At 47.6% G+C, this 16,230-nt stretch overlaps 1 protein-coding gene across 3 annotated transcripts in view; it reads left to right on the forward strand.

The window, feature by feature from the left end:
- Positions 1-13,692, forward strand: part of LOC8023813 (dual oxidase maturation factor 2) — a 170,600-nt gene extending 156,908 nt beyond the window's left edge. The window contains exons 8-9 of one of the 3 annotated variants that reach the window (XM_029978254.4): positions 5,209-5,411; positions 8,605-13,692. In XM_029978254.4, the coding sequence (XP_029834114.1) occupies positions 5,209-5,411; positions 8,605-8,683 (282 nt within the window). In that variant the 3' untranslated portion in view covers positions 8,684-13,692. Of the gene's footprint in view, positions 1-5,208; positions 5,416-7,488; positions 8,055-8,604 lie in introns of those variants that run through there. The other 2 variants (XM_029978255.4, XM_029978253.4) reach the window with 2 other exon arrangements.
- Positions 13,693-16,230: the final 2,538 nt, after the last annotated feature.

Genomic DNA, 16,230 nt, shown 5'->3' on the forward strand with positions numbered 1-16,230 from the left:
ATAAAGCACGTTTATCAAACTTGTTTTTGTGTACATTCCAGTATACAAAGGATTTACTTCCAATAATAATGTGACAAATTTGAGAAAAATACTTGACGCGAAAATAAAAAGTACCTTTGAAGTAACTGTACGTGTACCTAGGTACATTTTTAAGCGAGTAGCTAGATACGCACCTAGGTACATTTTCGTATGAGTAACTGTAACTGTATCTTAGGTACAGTTTTGAAGTAACTTTTACAACCCTGGTCCCTGGTAGTGCAAGCATATTCTAATTTTGAATGGACATGTGAAAAACAGTTTTTCTTTTAAGGAACGTGGTACAGGCTTAAAATTACGAGCGAGGAAGCCAAGCATTTTGGCTTCCTCGCTCGCTTCCTCGTAGCTTTGAATGCGGTGATGTCTAGTTTGTCGCATGTACTGTCCGAACCGCTTAGAACGAAGCACGCCGCTGAAAGTGAAAGTCTCTTCGCAAACACGGGCGCATCTTTACAACTCCTGCAGAAAGCGGCGGGGGCTTCCCCGCTCTTTCTGACTGTGCGCAGGAAAGCCCCTCTGCGCGCGATCAGGGGTTCCCGCGCGCGCTTTTCGAGACGGCAGCTTGGCGACATGGGGCACGGCCTTTGCACCTGGAAGGGACGGATCTTGTCGGGAAGTTTTTATTGTGTTCCTATGCCATAGTGGCCTCGCTCAGCATGCGAGATGTGGGAAAGCAATTTTCCAGGCAAGGAGCAGAGAGCAGACGGCGATGCGCAGGCTGGCAATGGCAAAGCTGCCTGCTCTGCGGCTCGGAGAATCCAAGTATCTTTGCACTTATCACAAAACTTCTATTCACTACATCCATAGAAACCCTTCCGTTTCCTTCGTTTAAACCGAAAGCGCGCATATTGAAAAGGTGGAAATGGAAATGGGAAATCACTCGCAGATAAGAAACTGACAATTTTATGAAACGCCGCGTCTCCAACGCGAACTCGCTCTGGCAAGCATGCTGCTTTTGTATGTGTTTCTACATTGTTTGGAAGATTCGGTCGACATAGCTCGAACTTTCACCGAGCTGGCCACTAGCGGATATCAATCTCTAAAGACGTTATCGCATAAACTAAAGAGCTTTAAGTTTTCAAGGTATACCAAATAACCACGCGCTTTTTCCGACGTAATGTAATATACGAGGAGTTTGAAAGAACTCTTCGTTAATGAAGACAAGCTTACTTATGGTGATTTGATTCCAAAAGGTCTAAGCAATTTTCGGATATTTTCAACGAGAAAATGGTGGCCGACGGTGCCCGCAAATTCGCAAGGATGAATGGCGTCTGCTACCTGGAAGGAGTCTCATTTCCACGATGAACTTTCCGAAAATCGCCTGTCTTTTGAATTAGATAACGGTAAGTTCTGAAATGGACCTTTTCTACATACCGACGGCACCAGGCGGTGGCTGCACGAACTAAAAATCGAGGAAGTGACCTACCTGCGCTACCAATCGATAATGGGAGCTACGCTACCAGTTTCTTCGCTCTCTGAGCAGCGGCGCCTGCCCAGTGCGACTTGAAAGAGGGGCATCCGTGGCGTCCACCCAAACGTCGTGTTTTCCTCTCCGTCGACGTTCTTTTTTTGTGTAACACAATTATATATATGCTGCAGTTACGTGTTCTACTCGCTGATATACAGCCTCCTTCCGAATTTCCTCGATTTTTCGTTCCGACTTCCGCCGCTTGGCATCGGGCGCTCGCGCGTGCGCAGAACGCTCCTCGGAAAAGGTCCATTCTGCCATCTGGTCCCGACCGTTAGGGTTAGACTCGGGTAGAGACTGAGCCTTCGGTGACGCATAGTTTAGCTTTGCGGCGATGAAGGCACGGTTCTTCTTTCTCTAACATCCACCACTATGAAGTTGACGAGGTATCTTGACTGGCTGAGCTTTGGAGCAGCACGCCAGCACCGCCCAACAGTTTATCCATGAACAACACTTACGCCGGGAAAGACGAAACAAAGCAGAACTAAACACCAAACTATATGATTAACGATTGTGATAAACTTGCAGCTTTACAATGTAATTTGTTTATTATTGAACTCGGAAGAGTTGAACGCTACAGAGAATTTAGCTTGCATGCCATATCGGGGGATACACTCACTCACCAGCAGGTCTAAAGTCTATAACAATCACTCGCACTTGCACGATAAAGGGTATCACTATCCAAAAGCGTCAGTCATTCAGATCCCAAAGCTCATCCGCGCCACAAACTCGCTGCCCTTCGCGACATTGAATTCGGCCGTCGGAAACTCATCCCCATCGCATCACCGGCGACTATGCCATGCTGTGCTCGCATGACGGTTATTCCGATGGGGACATCAAAATAACAATAAAAATTGGCAGCAATGTTTCTCTCCAAGGTCCTAGTTAAAGGTGCGACCGTTTAAACTTGTTTACAAGACTTTAAACCGTCGTCTCAGGGAATGAAGACGAACCTTTATTTTATCAATTTCCCCGGTACATTGAGCGGGGAAACTGGGTGCGTCCGTCACCTGACGTTGATTTCTCCGCTACATTTAGGGGAGGGGGATAAATTGGTGTATGTCACGTGACGTCAATTTTCCTGCTGGATTTAGCGGGGAAATTGTATCGATGTGCCCTTCACTGGGTCCCTGCAGGTGTAAGTGCCACGTGTCGTCAGGATAAGTGGCATTGAATTCCGGCTAAATATAGCGGGGAAAATAAATGGGCTTGTAGCAGGTCACGTGATGTCAGTTTCCTAGCCGACTTTGGCGGGATAACTTCGAGCGTGTCCGTTTCAGACGCACCGACACCGTGCGAGTTCTTTCCCAGAATGCACCCCACTCTCGGAGTGTCGCACAGTGCAGCGGTCCCGGACCAACTGGCCGAGTACAAACTGATGCTGTCGCTATGTTGCAGCTGGCGCTCTTCGGCCTCGGCAGTCCTTGCGCCATAAAAACCCAATCCAATCTATGTTGTAGAAAGAGTACCGACCTCAGACCGAATTTAGCGCCCTGCTGTTCAACACGACGGGCTGGAAGGCGAAAAGATCGCAGCGATGTTTATATTTGCGATGACTCAAAACAGCTCGACTGTCGAGGAGATATTTACAATGTACGATTCCGACCCAAGCTGACAACGAAACAACTGTAAGAAATAACAAAAAGTGAGCAATCTTTCAATTCGTATCGCATGTTTACACTGGAGAAAACACCGCTGATAATATTTGCGGAGAAGCTTGATCAGTTTTACGTGTGAACCATATTGAAAGGATACAGTTTCAAACTAGTCCGTTGGAATCCCTAGCGATACGTTTCGCAGCACCTTTGACTTCAATCCTTGAGGAAAAAGAAAAATAAAGCTGGAGGTACACCTGAGCCCTTCTTATGAGTTGTGAATGCGAAAGCATGTACATGATTCTTGCCCTCGGCGTGTTGGCGCGCTGACTGGCCCTGACCCCATGGCGCTGCGTGTCCGGCGAATGGGTCGACGCTTGCCAGCCAATGGGACCGAAGTATAAAAGGTGCCGTTGGCTAGCTCAGCGACCTGGTTTCATAGCTAGGAGCTGGCTTGATGTGGAGATGGATTTAAGAGCCGTTTGGAGCGGTTTCAAAGCTGATGACGTCGGCTCGCTCCGTGAGACAGTTAATGAGCATCAAAAAGAATTTGTGTTGCTTGTATGTTTCTACGGTGCTAGCATGCCTGGACGGGTGACCTGTCTCTTAGAGAACGAGCGTACTGGCGCACGCTCATTCTCTGGGTACAGCGCACGTGCAGCGAGCGCATGTACGCGTGGAGTGCCGCGCCCAAACAAACTCGGAAAGTGCGGCCACTCCTGTAGTGTCGGCCGGAACAACTCGCTCCACGCTGCGAGTGGGCATGCGTGGGCACGAGTGCAGTGAAACCAACTCGCCATTAATTGGTGCATAGATCACGTGACATCAATGGACCTCACATGACCTAAGCACCAATTCAGTTTCCCTGCTAAATTTAGCGGGAAATGCACGGACGGATGGACGAAATTTCGGGACTGGAAGTTCCGTTAAAAAAACATTTCAACCTAAAAAAATTGCTGCCGAAATTGTTGCCAAGTTTTTCGTTGAAATGCGATAGCATTTTTCACCGTCTTGTGCTACGTAAACAAATCTGGCTTAAACTGCTTGGGAACTGCCGTAGCAATTCGAGGAATATTTTTGACGACGTCCAGTAAGTGTTCTATTTAAAACCAATTCCCACAATTCTCTAACCTAACTGTTCACTTACCGCGGACGGGCCTCCCGCAGTCAAACATGGACTTCTCTCGTAGCATTACTGCAATTCAAATGTTGGTTACAAACCGAGCCACGGACGCAAAAGTGCAAAGGGTTAGCTCCGATATGCTATTGCATTTTATCCAGAGCTTCGTTGAGTGCGCTTTTCCGCAGTGCGCGACGCCATAAGGAGAAGCAGCAACGGCGCTCGCAGGGGCGTATCGAGAGACGGAGGAACGACGGGAGAAAGACGGGCTCCCCCAACCCAATCGTTTATAAAGAAATATCTAAACTGTCGAGGGGGTTCGGTTCTTCTTGACATGTCCCAACCACGTTTTGGAGTAGTAGGTCCTGCCTGCATGTGCACATGAGTCCAAACAAGGCACGAAAATAACGAACCTCGTAGGACAGAATTCACGACGAAGCTCTCTGGGAGGTCTCAGAAAGGCAGATGACAATATGCTGTTGGAATGGCAATCTCGTGAAAATGCAATGAAAGGAAGCAATAGCAAAAATGACACGCCCTGCTAAGACCGGGTATTGTGCGATAACACTCGCTCGACTTTGTTTAACATGTGGTCTCTCTGCAAAATCAAACCAAAATGCCTCACTTCCCTTCTCGAGTTGTTGGAAAAACATAGAAAAGGCAAATGGACTGCTGTAATGTTCCATGTGAACCAAAACGGTATGTTAATATAATGAGGCTCAAAAAAGCACTATGATAGTACAAGGACACCGAGACGAGGGAGCAAAGAGTGGGACAAGTACGACACCGTTTCCGAGTTTTGTTCTCTCGTCTCTGAATTGTTTTTTAATATCATCTCCCACCAGCTCGCCTGCACGCTAGCTCTTATTTCAGTAACCTCTTGGTAAAGCCTCAATCTAGTTGATCTGGTGGCATTTTGGGTCAATTTTCGATACACTGCTGCAGGCAAAGTGCCAGCGTGACTGAGCATGCTTCCTGGTGTGACGCAGATGAACGTGGTGGGGCCGGAACCGTCCTCGTCATCCCAGGCAACCGAACTCGAGAGCTCCGACGGCATCGTGAATGCCGCGTACGAGGACAGCGACGACGGCAGCGTCATCATCGACGGCAAGAGGGCCGTGTCCTTGCACAACTTCGGCAAATACGCTGCCAAGGAGGAAAGGCGCCGCAGTCTTCAACCGGCATCCAGCAAGTATGTGCGAGCAAACATCGGATGGTGGCACTGGTTTTGTCAGCAGCGCTGTGACAGTTCATCGATGCTTGTCCTGTTAAACAGCTTGGCTGACATTTCACGGAGGAATATCTTTATATAGTACTATGCCTGGTTTCTTCCTTTTTTTTAACTGCTAAAAGTAGACGCGTGGTTCTGGTCGAAATGTACAAGTGTCACACTACCTTAAATTTTCATAGCATTACTATCGGATACAACCCGCTATTTTCGCATGTGCTTCTTTCCCACGTGACCAGGTGAGGCTTGACTGCATGCCTCGCAGCAATGCAGTAAAGCAAATAACTGCGCGAAGGGAAACGAGGGTTCGCTTTACTGCAATGCCTCGGAGCAATGCAGAAAATCATCCTCACTTGGCTTCTTAGCACCATGTGCATAATGATATTTCCAAGCAGGGGCAGATTTATGGGTCACGCTTGAAGGTGCCGGTGGGCATTCGGCTGGTGGAAGTGGGGGGGGGGGGGGGGGGGGGGGGAGAAGTCTCAAGAGAGACCTAACGCCACTAACGGATGTGACATCACAGGAAAAGCGTTGGCCAGACCTGTTTTGTTAGCCTTATATTTACCATCTTGTTAAAAACTAAATACCTGTGTATTCCCCAAAAAAGCTCATATGTGTCGTATTTTTCATACAAAAATTGCCCTTGGAAAGATTAAAGGGGCACTGACACATCAAAATCATATTTTTTTTTTAGTATCCGAAACGATTGAAAACGATGCCGGGACATTACCCTCAAAATTTGAAATTTGGGAATTCAGTATTTGTGAAGTAAAAAAACAATTTCCAAATGCCGAATTCAAAGTTCCCGCGCGATCGGCCACGGTGCCTTGACGTCAAAAATTGCGGAGCCCTGAGAGTTCACTTTCTTTCACCACTCCCTGCTGTTGCCATGGCGACCCAAAGCGAGGAGGAAAGGGGCGGGCGCCGGCGTTGCGGTGGACCGGTTTTGAGCGGTGTCGCCTGTTTTCCGTTGGAGGATACAAATCCAGGAGACGGCACCACAACGAACTCCCGATTTTTGGTATTTCAAAAAGAAGGGCCGTAGTGCGTTCGTAATTGCGTTAAAAAACATGTTTTAGGATTGCCGTAATTAAATGTTATGGAGATGTCGCCTACAAAGCTTCTAAATTTCATGATTCTTGACGTCACCGATCAAAAGCAGCGAGGAGGCGAGAGGCGGGAAAATCAAACACCAAAAATAAAAAGGCGCGCGCGCGCGCGGGGAAATTTTTTTTTCGCGATGCGTTTTTTTTTTTTTTTTTGCGTGTCTATGACTGCAATTTGCATCGTTTTAGACAATAAAAAAAAAATACGACCTTTGGGGTGTCAGTGCCCCTTTAAAGAAAGCGGTTCCCCCCCCCCCCCCCCCCCTTTCCCTAGGAATTCCCCGGTTCCCAAGGTGGGCCAGATTTATGCCTCAGTGAACTTACGAAAAGCACGCGGGAATTCGGCATAGCTCCCACATCGCCATCTGCATGGTTAGCTTTCAGCAGTTATGGTCACTCAAAAGATCACCCTACAAGAATGTTGGCAAACTTGCCTTTTTGTTCCTACTGAGCATTTTGTTCAAGTTGAGCGGGTGGGTCGTACAGTTGACATCTCATCTCGAGGACTTTTCATGCGACTTCATGAGGCGCGGCTTTTGTGCATTTGTGCCATTACTTTGTTTATGCCTAGGCTTGTGAAATGATCACACTCATGTAATAGCCCTAACTTCGAAGGACCCAAATTAAAAATAAAAGTGCTGTTTGCCTTGCCCACATTGGCCGTTTGTCATGCTGTGCAATGAGTCATTCTTTTGTTTACAAGCACCTCTTCCTTTTGCGACAATGCGACAATGCGCTTTAGACACAAACTTCACAAAAGGACAGGCTTCCACCACAAGTGCATCCAGTGGTCTCGATCTTATCCAAGCAAACGTTGCTCCCCTGCGTTATGGGTGAAACAGAGCAATAGCGGCTATTACATGAGCGTACACAGCACTTCGTTTCTGCCGCTTTTATCTTTCTTCCTAACTCTTGACCCTTTGGTTCTCCTGCAGGCTGTCGTCTAGGGAAAGGACTTATGAGGCGTCAGAGTGTTAGGCCTAGCTTAAAGGCCTAACGAGCACCGAGGAACCAGTGCCGGCGCTTTGTCTAATTTATTCACGTTTTCTCTGCTGAAGACGGCAAAAGTCTGCACCAGAACACCGAACAAGAGTGCCAAACAAAACGTGTTGTGTAGTTGCGTCTTCAGGAGAGAACCTCGCTTAATGGTCTATTTATTTACAATAAAGAATATTTATGAAGTGTTCCTTTTGTTAGCCTATCACACTGCAACGGTAGTTCTTGCACATACCTAATGGTCTCTTTGAAGACCTTTGGTCACATCTTGTGCCATTTATTTCCAATAAGCCCTCATATTTTTGTCGCATAGTTTGTCAGCTCTTAGCATTTTTTACCATTGTAAAGGTTAAGTAGCTTTTAAGTCTCAACTGTGTGAAAAGTGGACATTCTGGTGCCTGTGCATGATGAGTGTACAGTATTACCTGTTTGATGCCCAAAAGTATGAAACCCAAAACATGAGGCAAGCTATGGGGGACTGCTCCAGAGAGGCAAAAATTTACCTTCATTATTCAACATATTCCACTCGCATTGCCGGCTTGGAGTTCATACTGATGGGTTGTATATACAGTTATCTGCTCCTTCCCTAGCTAAGTGTGGCATTACTATAACAAATGTGCCACACTGACATTGGTGCACCTTTCTTAGAAGATGAACAGGCTGGTATCAAGAAGCAGAGCCTCTTTAAATACCAGCCTCCTTTGCCACTATGTAGGGTATGCTGCGTTAAGCAGCAGTGCTATGTAAGAAGTGCCCCTAAATACCGTAACGGCTTTTTATTTTCAGCTTTACCATTTTTGCAAAACATAATTAATAGAAACATATTGCCAAAAACTTATGACCATTAAATTGCACCGTGGTGTTACCTAGTAGATTCCCAAACCTCTTCTTCAAATGTTTTCCCCACAAAATGTTGAAACAAAACGTGGCACCAATTCAGTCTAATATATATAAAACATGCAAATATAAATTTGTTTCCAGTATTTGTTGCATGCTCCATCGATGGTCAAGTCTATATTGTTCCCCTCCCCTTGACACGAGCTTCTTGGTTCCAGGCGGTCTGTGGGATCCAGCTTCACGCTGACGCCGGCCAAGGATGTCAACATCAACCTCCAGTCAGCCGCCATGTGGTGACCAGAATGCCCCGGCAACCAAATGCGGACAGCGCACAGTTCTGTCGTGCGACCAGTGCATGCGGGGACAGTGCACCGCTTGCACGCAGCGAGACGCTTTTCCTGTGTCCTCAGCGCAGACACAGAATGTCATGGGGGACCCAAGGTCACAAACGACAGAGCCTTTCCTCAGCTTGACTTTCAAACCCCTTCTCTTCGAACGGAAGCCACGTTTCTTGGAGTGTGTGTGCGAACGTGTTGACACATTCTTGTTTGCAAGCTGTGTGAGCAGCAGCGTTTTTGTGCCCGTCTGTCTGGTGTGGGGGAATGAGGTCTGTTTGCAGGATGAAGAATGGACAATGGCGGAGCTATTACCATGGCAGCGACAGGTTGCACAATTCAGTAGCTTGTGGAGCAGTGGCCCTTTACTCATGAACCTGCCAAGCAAAACCCACGGTGTGGTTTCGAGACACTCCGTTTTAAAGAAATGATTTGCGTACTCCATTGGCCACCATGTTTTCAAATGGGAGATAGGAAACTGGACCAGCTCGTTCTAAGGGAGCAATAAGAGCTCCGAGGACAATTGTGAAGGCATTGCTTCACAGCGCACTAGTCATGGGACAAAACAGTGGGATGTGCATCTGTGCAATACGTTACCTATATGTTCTTGTTAGTGTGACTCTGAAACACTGTTGAAACCCTTTCTCTTACCCAATATTAGCTTTTCAAACCCTTAACGGCATTGCAAGTGTCATGTGTGTCAATCTGACACGGCAAGTGCTCAATCATCAGTCGCCACATTTAACTTGCAAGTTTAAGTTTGAAATATAAGCTGAAGCACGTTTTCCATGTGCAGCACTCGCTCCTGCATTTGACCCTTGTCTCCCTCCAGTACGTGGCGGCTGATGGAGCACTTGCACTCGTTTTTGCTCATTCCAACATGTACAGGGAAGCATGTGAACAACCTGGGCGTGCAGTGTTCAGGTGCATTGCTTGGTTGCCGGGTCTTGAAGAAGAGCAGAGAGATGAGCATGACACGGTCACGCCCGAGCTTAGAGCACACGTCTCTCACAGCACCGCATGAGCCTATACCTATGGAATGGACCACAACTATGCATAAAACCGCATTACAAAAACCGGTAAAATATATTAGCTTCTCAGCACATATGCATTCGGTCAAAATCGGGTTTTTCAATATTACGTGTTGCAATTTCTTTAGATATCAAAATTTATTACTTGTTGTTCTTCACTTAAAACCAGAAAAGCAAACTTTAGATAAAGGAAAGTCCTCGGGAAGCAGAGGTGTGATGCTGGCTTGATGCTCTTCCTCAACCTTGTCTCGAATGGTCACTGAATAGGTCCTAACCTCATAGAAGCCTGCCAAAGCAACAGGATGATACCAGAAATCCAGCAGGTACAAGCATTTTTCTCGAAGAAACTCGTGAGCTCTGAAGCAATGTGCTGTCCGCACAATATAGCATTATTCCCTGCTGCCTCACTCCCGGCTGCAAGCACTAGAGACTTGTCTTCAGCGTTGTGTAAATAAGCCATACAGATACTCTCACATTTGGACTAGATGGCCTTGGCAGGAACCACAGGTGTCCAGCAATCTGACACTCCTGGTGCACAGATTTTTTTGTCCCTTTTGATTTGGCCGTGCGTTCCGAAGTGTGCCGAAGTGGTTTTGGCGTGTGTTTTCCTTTGCCCGGCATTGTTTCCTAGCAGAACGATTGTCACTGCCTGGACGTTTGGAAGCTCCATCCGAAGTTTGCTCTATGGAATGCATTTGATGAACATTGCTGCCAGAGGATGTGCTTGCTGAAGTGGAGTGTGTGGCCCAAGGGCCACGGCCAAAGCTGGCACGGAGAAAGTGATAGACCGTCGCCATACTTCTCAGATAGTGTGCATTGGACAAACGAAGGCAAATGTTAGCATTGTCCTTCAGCGCACCGTGTCATGTTGAAACCGCGATAGAACCCTGGTCAAACTTCCCCCCCATGAGTGGTTCAGTCTCCAAAGACTGCCCTTGTTATTCCTGGAGCCACCCCATGTTCACAGAGTGCCACGTTCCACAGCCTCCGCCAGAGAACAAAATGGTTGCCAGGAGCCACTGGGTAACACCACTCGCAATACCCAAATGCGGGTGTCGGAGAGAAACTTTGGGGCAAAACCTGGCCACCCAGTGCACACGCACCGTCAATGGAGACTGGAGAGTTTCGGCCCTTCTCGCACTAGAGATCATCGAGTGCATTCTCAGCATAATGGGACCCATCCAAAATCATGAGCGGTATTTCTTTAAAAAGAGCGCAACGAGAGTGTTGCCGGAAAGCAGACAAGTATACCCCGGAACGCCAGCCAAATTGTTCCCGCGAAAAGTATGCGACGCACAGAACAAAGGATGATGTATTGACCTCTGCCAGAGCACCTTGCCTCTCATAGGAGAGAAGGAAGTGTTGCACGAGTGGGCACCATGAAGTGCTGTGCTGTTCAAATGACATTGTAAGAATAAGTTTCGGTTCCTCGGTTTGTGGCAGTGCACTTTAGTTGTGCGCTTTGGCCACGGAAAGCAGGACGTTGGCGCAAAGATGTGCTCGGATAGAAAACCAAAACCTAGAAACGCGTCCAAACTGTTTTCTCGGAACGCCGTAAAATCCCGCATGTGCGTTACATCTTTCCAAACTAGGCCGATTTAGTGATTTTCATAATGCCCAACCATTTTCTAATTGGAACCTTACTTTAAATTTATTAACTAAAAATTCAGTTACAAAGAATATACAATTATCTAATTAGAGCAAAGGTTATCAATTTTCTGAATAGGCCCTTTGGTAGAAACCAATACGACATCAACCATTTTTCTGTGTGATGCACAGTTTTTGCAGGAACGAGTTGGCCGACGTGCCGTGCCCTGTACATTAATACCGGGGCTCGCCTTAAAATTGACTGGGAAATCTAGGCTCACACGCAGTGATCTCAAATTTTCATGGAAGGTATATTTTAGTGGTGGATTTTACCCTTGCAAGTTTCAAGGTATAGCTCCTTTGCTGCCAAAAAATGAGGCCAGCACCCTTGATGCGGTCAATGTTGGATGGCGGCACAGACAACCGAGTTACGTGAGAGTTTTTAAATTAAAAAAATTTATATACACCAGATAAAATTTTAGTTTTTGGTGACACAGCAAATAGTCGGTCAACCAAATAGATCTGGGCACAGTTTCGGCTGTGACGTATCTCAACGAATGCCCTCCACCCCTGCATCTCCGGATAAGTGCAGTGAGCAGACGACAAGCTGGGTCAACCGCAGACAGCGCAGTCGTCTGCTCACTGCCCCTGTCGAGAGATGGCGCCACAATCGAAGCCCTCAATGAACTCTGCCGTCTTTGTCGGCACCCACCGCAGACCGCGTGGGTCTTGTATCGCAGAAAACACTCCTTGAAACTTGCAAAGGTAAAATCCTCCATGAAAATGAAAATTTGAGATCGCTACATGCAGCCACGGGTTTTTCTGGCCAGCCTTAGAGTGAGCTCCATGACTGATAACACTCTGCACGTGCAAATCCAAAAATGTAGGAATCTATGTCTGTGCAATTAATGTTGCGAGGTTTTTGTTAAACATTTGACTTAATAATAATAATAATATTTATTTGCATACAAAAATCTGATCCTGAGTGGCGTGCACGGCTGTGCAGAAAGGTTAAAACCCGTACGCGAGTGCGCCTGCCAGCCCGCCACCTAGGATTCCTTGTCTTGAAAACTATAACAGGATTCCTTTCACAGTCTAAAAGAAAGAATAATTTCAATCTTTGAAATCCTTCCCACCTTGTTCACAATTTCAGATATATAAAAGCCAAACAGGAGGCTCATTAGTATGGCGTACTACTAGCTCCGTCAAATGAGGATGCTCGTGTATTCGACTTTATATCGAAGCTCTTTTCAACTGGAAACATGTTACTTTACTGTCAGCTTGGCTGACCTTTTGCACGTCCCTGGGGGGCTATGTTGCGCTTTTTGCACTCCCAGGAGACTAGGGAGAGGGAAGCGACGTCAACGACACAGCAAACGCAGATTGGATGTTGATTTCGTTTTCTTCTGTCAACATCCAATCTGCATTTGCTGCGTCGTTGACGTCACTTCCCTCTTCCAAGTCTCCTGGGAGTGCAAAAAGCGCAACATAGCACCCCTGGATGCTTCCTACTGGAATCCAAAATAACATAGTGCCCTTAAAAAGAAAAAAAAAAGAGGGAAACCATTACGAAGTGTTTGAGCATCTGCTGAAGACATCAGCTTTTTTTTCTTTTAAACTCGCATTGTGCACATAGCAGGAAATGCCTCGTCCAACACAATACAGGGACAGCCACTTATCTCTTTCCCTTAACTGGAAGCACAGGGGTTGCAAAGATGTCAGAACGCCGAGCTCTTATTGGCTGATTGGAAAAAAATAGTGGGTAGACCCAAGGCATCTAGCGTTGAGGTCTACCCACTATCCTCCCAATCAAGGCCACTCAGAGCTCGGCGTCGTTCCGATGTAATTGCAACTCCAGCACAAGAAGCAGACCACTTGCTCTCCGCACTGTTCTGTTGCATCAACATTTCTGGAGGACGAAAAACTGCTCCCTGCGATTTCAGATTAGGCCTCGGACAACTGGCAATGCGCCAAGTGTAGCTACTCTCTAGCGTAGCTCTGTACTAAGGCTTCGACGAGATACGGCCGAGCGTGGGAGATGCGGCACTCTGCGAACATGGGGCGTGCCCGGTTGTTGATCCTGCGGGGTGGCGCTCTTCCGGCCCCACGTCCGACCCCTGTGATGCTCTAGTCGGGGCTCCGAGAGTCCCGTGCGTGCGTGTATGTGTGTGTGCCCGTGAGTGCCGGGAACTTGCGTCGGCCGCCTGTTCTGAGGCTGGTCCATCAGAGGGACTCGCCCCCTTCCCCAAGAGGCAGCCGCCTGCTCCCTGCACAGGACCCCCAACGCCCTTGTGGCGCCTTTCTCAATGTAAGCTTTGTGATAAGCGTACGCGAAATAAACGGAATAACCATCTGCCGGACTCTCCTGCCCACCGGAATTGCTCGGTTCTCTCCAGCACTGCCGTTTGCATGTCCACACACCTTCGGGGCTACGACGCACGTGCTCCAACATTGCCTTCTTCCGGCACACGATGCAAGCATGTTTGAAAAAGTGGGTTGTATTCTTTTAATTCTCTAACAAGAAAACTGTTAGGGGACTGGCAGAGAAAGAAAAAAGGGGACAACTTTGCAACGGTGTCTGTCCCCCTTTTCTTTTCTCGACCACTTCAGTTTTTCTTTCTCCTGCCCTAAGCTCGCGTTACTGTCATCACGGTAAACTTCCACCAGCTCGCTGCATTTTCGTCAGTGCTTCAAAAGGTATGTACTTTGAAGTCAGGAGCTGTACTTTCCTTCGAAAGTACCAGAAAGAATATACTGTAAACGACTTATTTTTTGCGGGATCAATATTTTGCAATTTAGGTCAAAACTGAAGTTTTTCAATAATTTGCGGGTTCAAATCTTCGACGTGGTGGGATCTCAATATAAATTCCAATGTGTTTACATTTTACCGGAATTGTTCGCAGGACCTATTTCTCGCGAATTGTAGGTGATTCGCGAAATTCTCAGAAATGAGGTTTTCGCAAAACTTAAGTCGTTTACAGTACAAGTACATAGTCAGAAAATGTACAGTCGGGAGCCAAAGTTTGCGGGGCACGGGAGCGCGTGCCGAAATGCATAGACGCGCCCTCCGACGGCGAGTCGCCGCATTAAGGAGACGCGATTTGCGCATGCGCGCCTTTCGTGTTCGCATTCATGTCTCTCTCGCTTGTTTCTTTCCGACGCACTCCTGATAACAGGAGTCGGCGCCAGGGGCGCGAGTTAGCGCTTCGCTGGCTGTCATGCTGCGCGTCTGCTCCAGCCGCCGCGCTTTGTCAAGGAGCTCGCGTAGGGAAGGGGATTTGGTTAACCAGGCGCTCCGTCACCCAGCGCGGCTGCTGTGGCGGCTGAAGAGGACGGCAGGCATGACAGCCAGCGAAACGGCAACTTGCGCCCCTCGCGCCGACTCCAGTTATCAGGAGTGAGCCGGACAGAAACGAGTGAAAGAGATATGACTGCCAGCACGAACGGCGCGCTTGCGCAAAGCGCGGCTTTTTAATGCGGCGGCGCGCCGTTGCACGGCGCGGCGATGCATTTCGGCACGCGCTCCGGTGCCCCGCAAACTTTTGCTCCCGACTGTACTTCAAGTAAAAGTATGCTTAACCCCTTTAAGTAGTACTTTAAATACAATGTACTTAAAGTACTTCCAAACACTGACAATAATAAATGTTTGTCTATTCATTCATACAAGTAGCTTCTTGACCCTGGACAGCTGCCAAGTGGCAATGGGCCAAGAAGGTTAGAAGTACTAGGAGGGGGCACATTGCAATATTGGTGAAGCCTAGTCATAAAAAGTTTAAACAATGTTGTGCCCAGCGTGACCACCGATCTCTCTGGCGATTGGTGCGCGTGACATGTCGCGTGCGAGATGGATGGTTGATTGTAGAAGGATTCCTTGCAGGCTTGCGCGCTGCATCCGGTAGGTTTTATCAGATCGAAGGCTAGAGGAAGGCTAGCCACGGTCACGTGATGTGGTCACGTTGGCCTGATAAGTGAGGAGGGTGAAGAGGAAAATGGGAAAGAGGCGAGACGTCAAGGGAGCATGGCTTGTGGAGGCTACACGGCCGACATCATGTCCTACTCTCCTATCCTCCTTGCGATGGGCCATGTGCGCATTTTGTTAGGACTAACCTGGCAGCAATATTTTGAACTACAGCACCGCTCTCAAACACATTTCAACAAAAGATACATTTTAACTTGAGGCTCTAGATTTTGCATTTCTCGTTAACATTCTCGGCTATGCGAGCAGCATGCACTTGCATGGAGGATACAGTAACACTGAGACAAGGCACTCACAAGTGCTGCAGACATCTTTGCCTCAATATGACTGCCCTCTCCAGTTCTCCTAAGAGTCAGAGGCAGACTTTCCAATAAGCGGAGTAAGCAGCTGAATTTTGGAATGCCCATGTTTGGCATCAATATTTTGTTTCTAACAGACAAATGAAGGAGGGGCTACAAGCACTGGCTTCTGGTTGTGCCCAACCTGGTTTAAATAAAACAAAGCCCATCAAGGTTAAGTTGTTGAAACCCTTTATTTTAAAAGGAAAGAGATGGAAGGGGGAGCAGACACTCAACTCGTTAGTACTCATGACAATGGTGCTTTCAAAATTCTTGCAGTCACCTTTTGGAGTTAAGAAGGCATTGTACCATTTCAGTTTTAAGTTTATTCTGTTTTGTATATCAAAGCATGTCGAACAAGCAAGATTCTGGCACATATGCGCCCTATGGAGACACCATCTTGTGACCAGACGTATGCAGGGGGCAGACTATCGGAGACTCATTAGCAACGGCTCAAACCGGAGCAGGATGGCTAAGCTGTCCCTCCTGATCACATGAGCCGGTGGTATCTCAACCACCGACGGAGACCCCTTCTGGACTGGCAGACATGAAGAGCGACCCCATCCATCGGGCGGGA

Source organism: Ixodes scapularis, unplaced genomic scaffold (genome assembly GCF_016920785.2).
Source record: "Ixodes scapularis isolate PalLabHiFi unplaced genomic scaffold, ASM1692078v2 PGA_scaffold5__190_contigs__length_132052651, whole genome shotgun sequence".
Lineage (NCBI taxonomy): Eukaryota > Metazoa > Arthropoda > Arachnida > Ixodida > Ixodidae > Ixodes > Ixodes scapularis.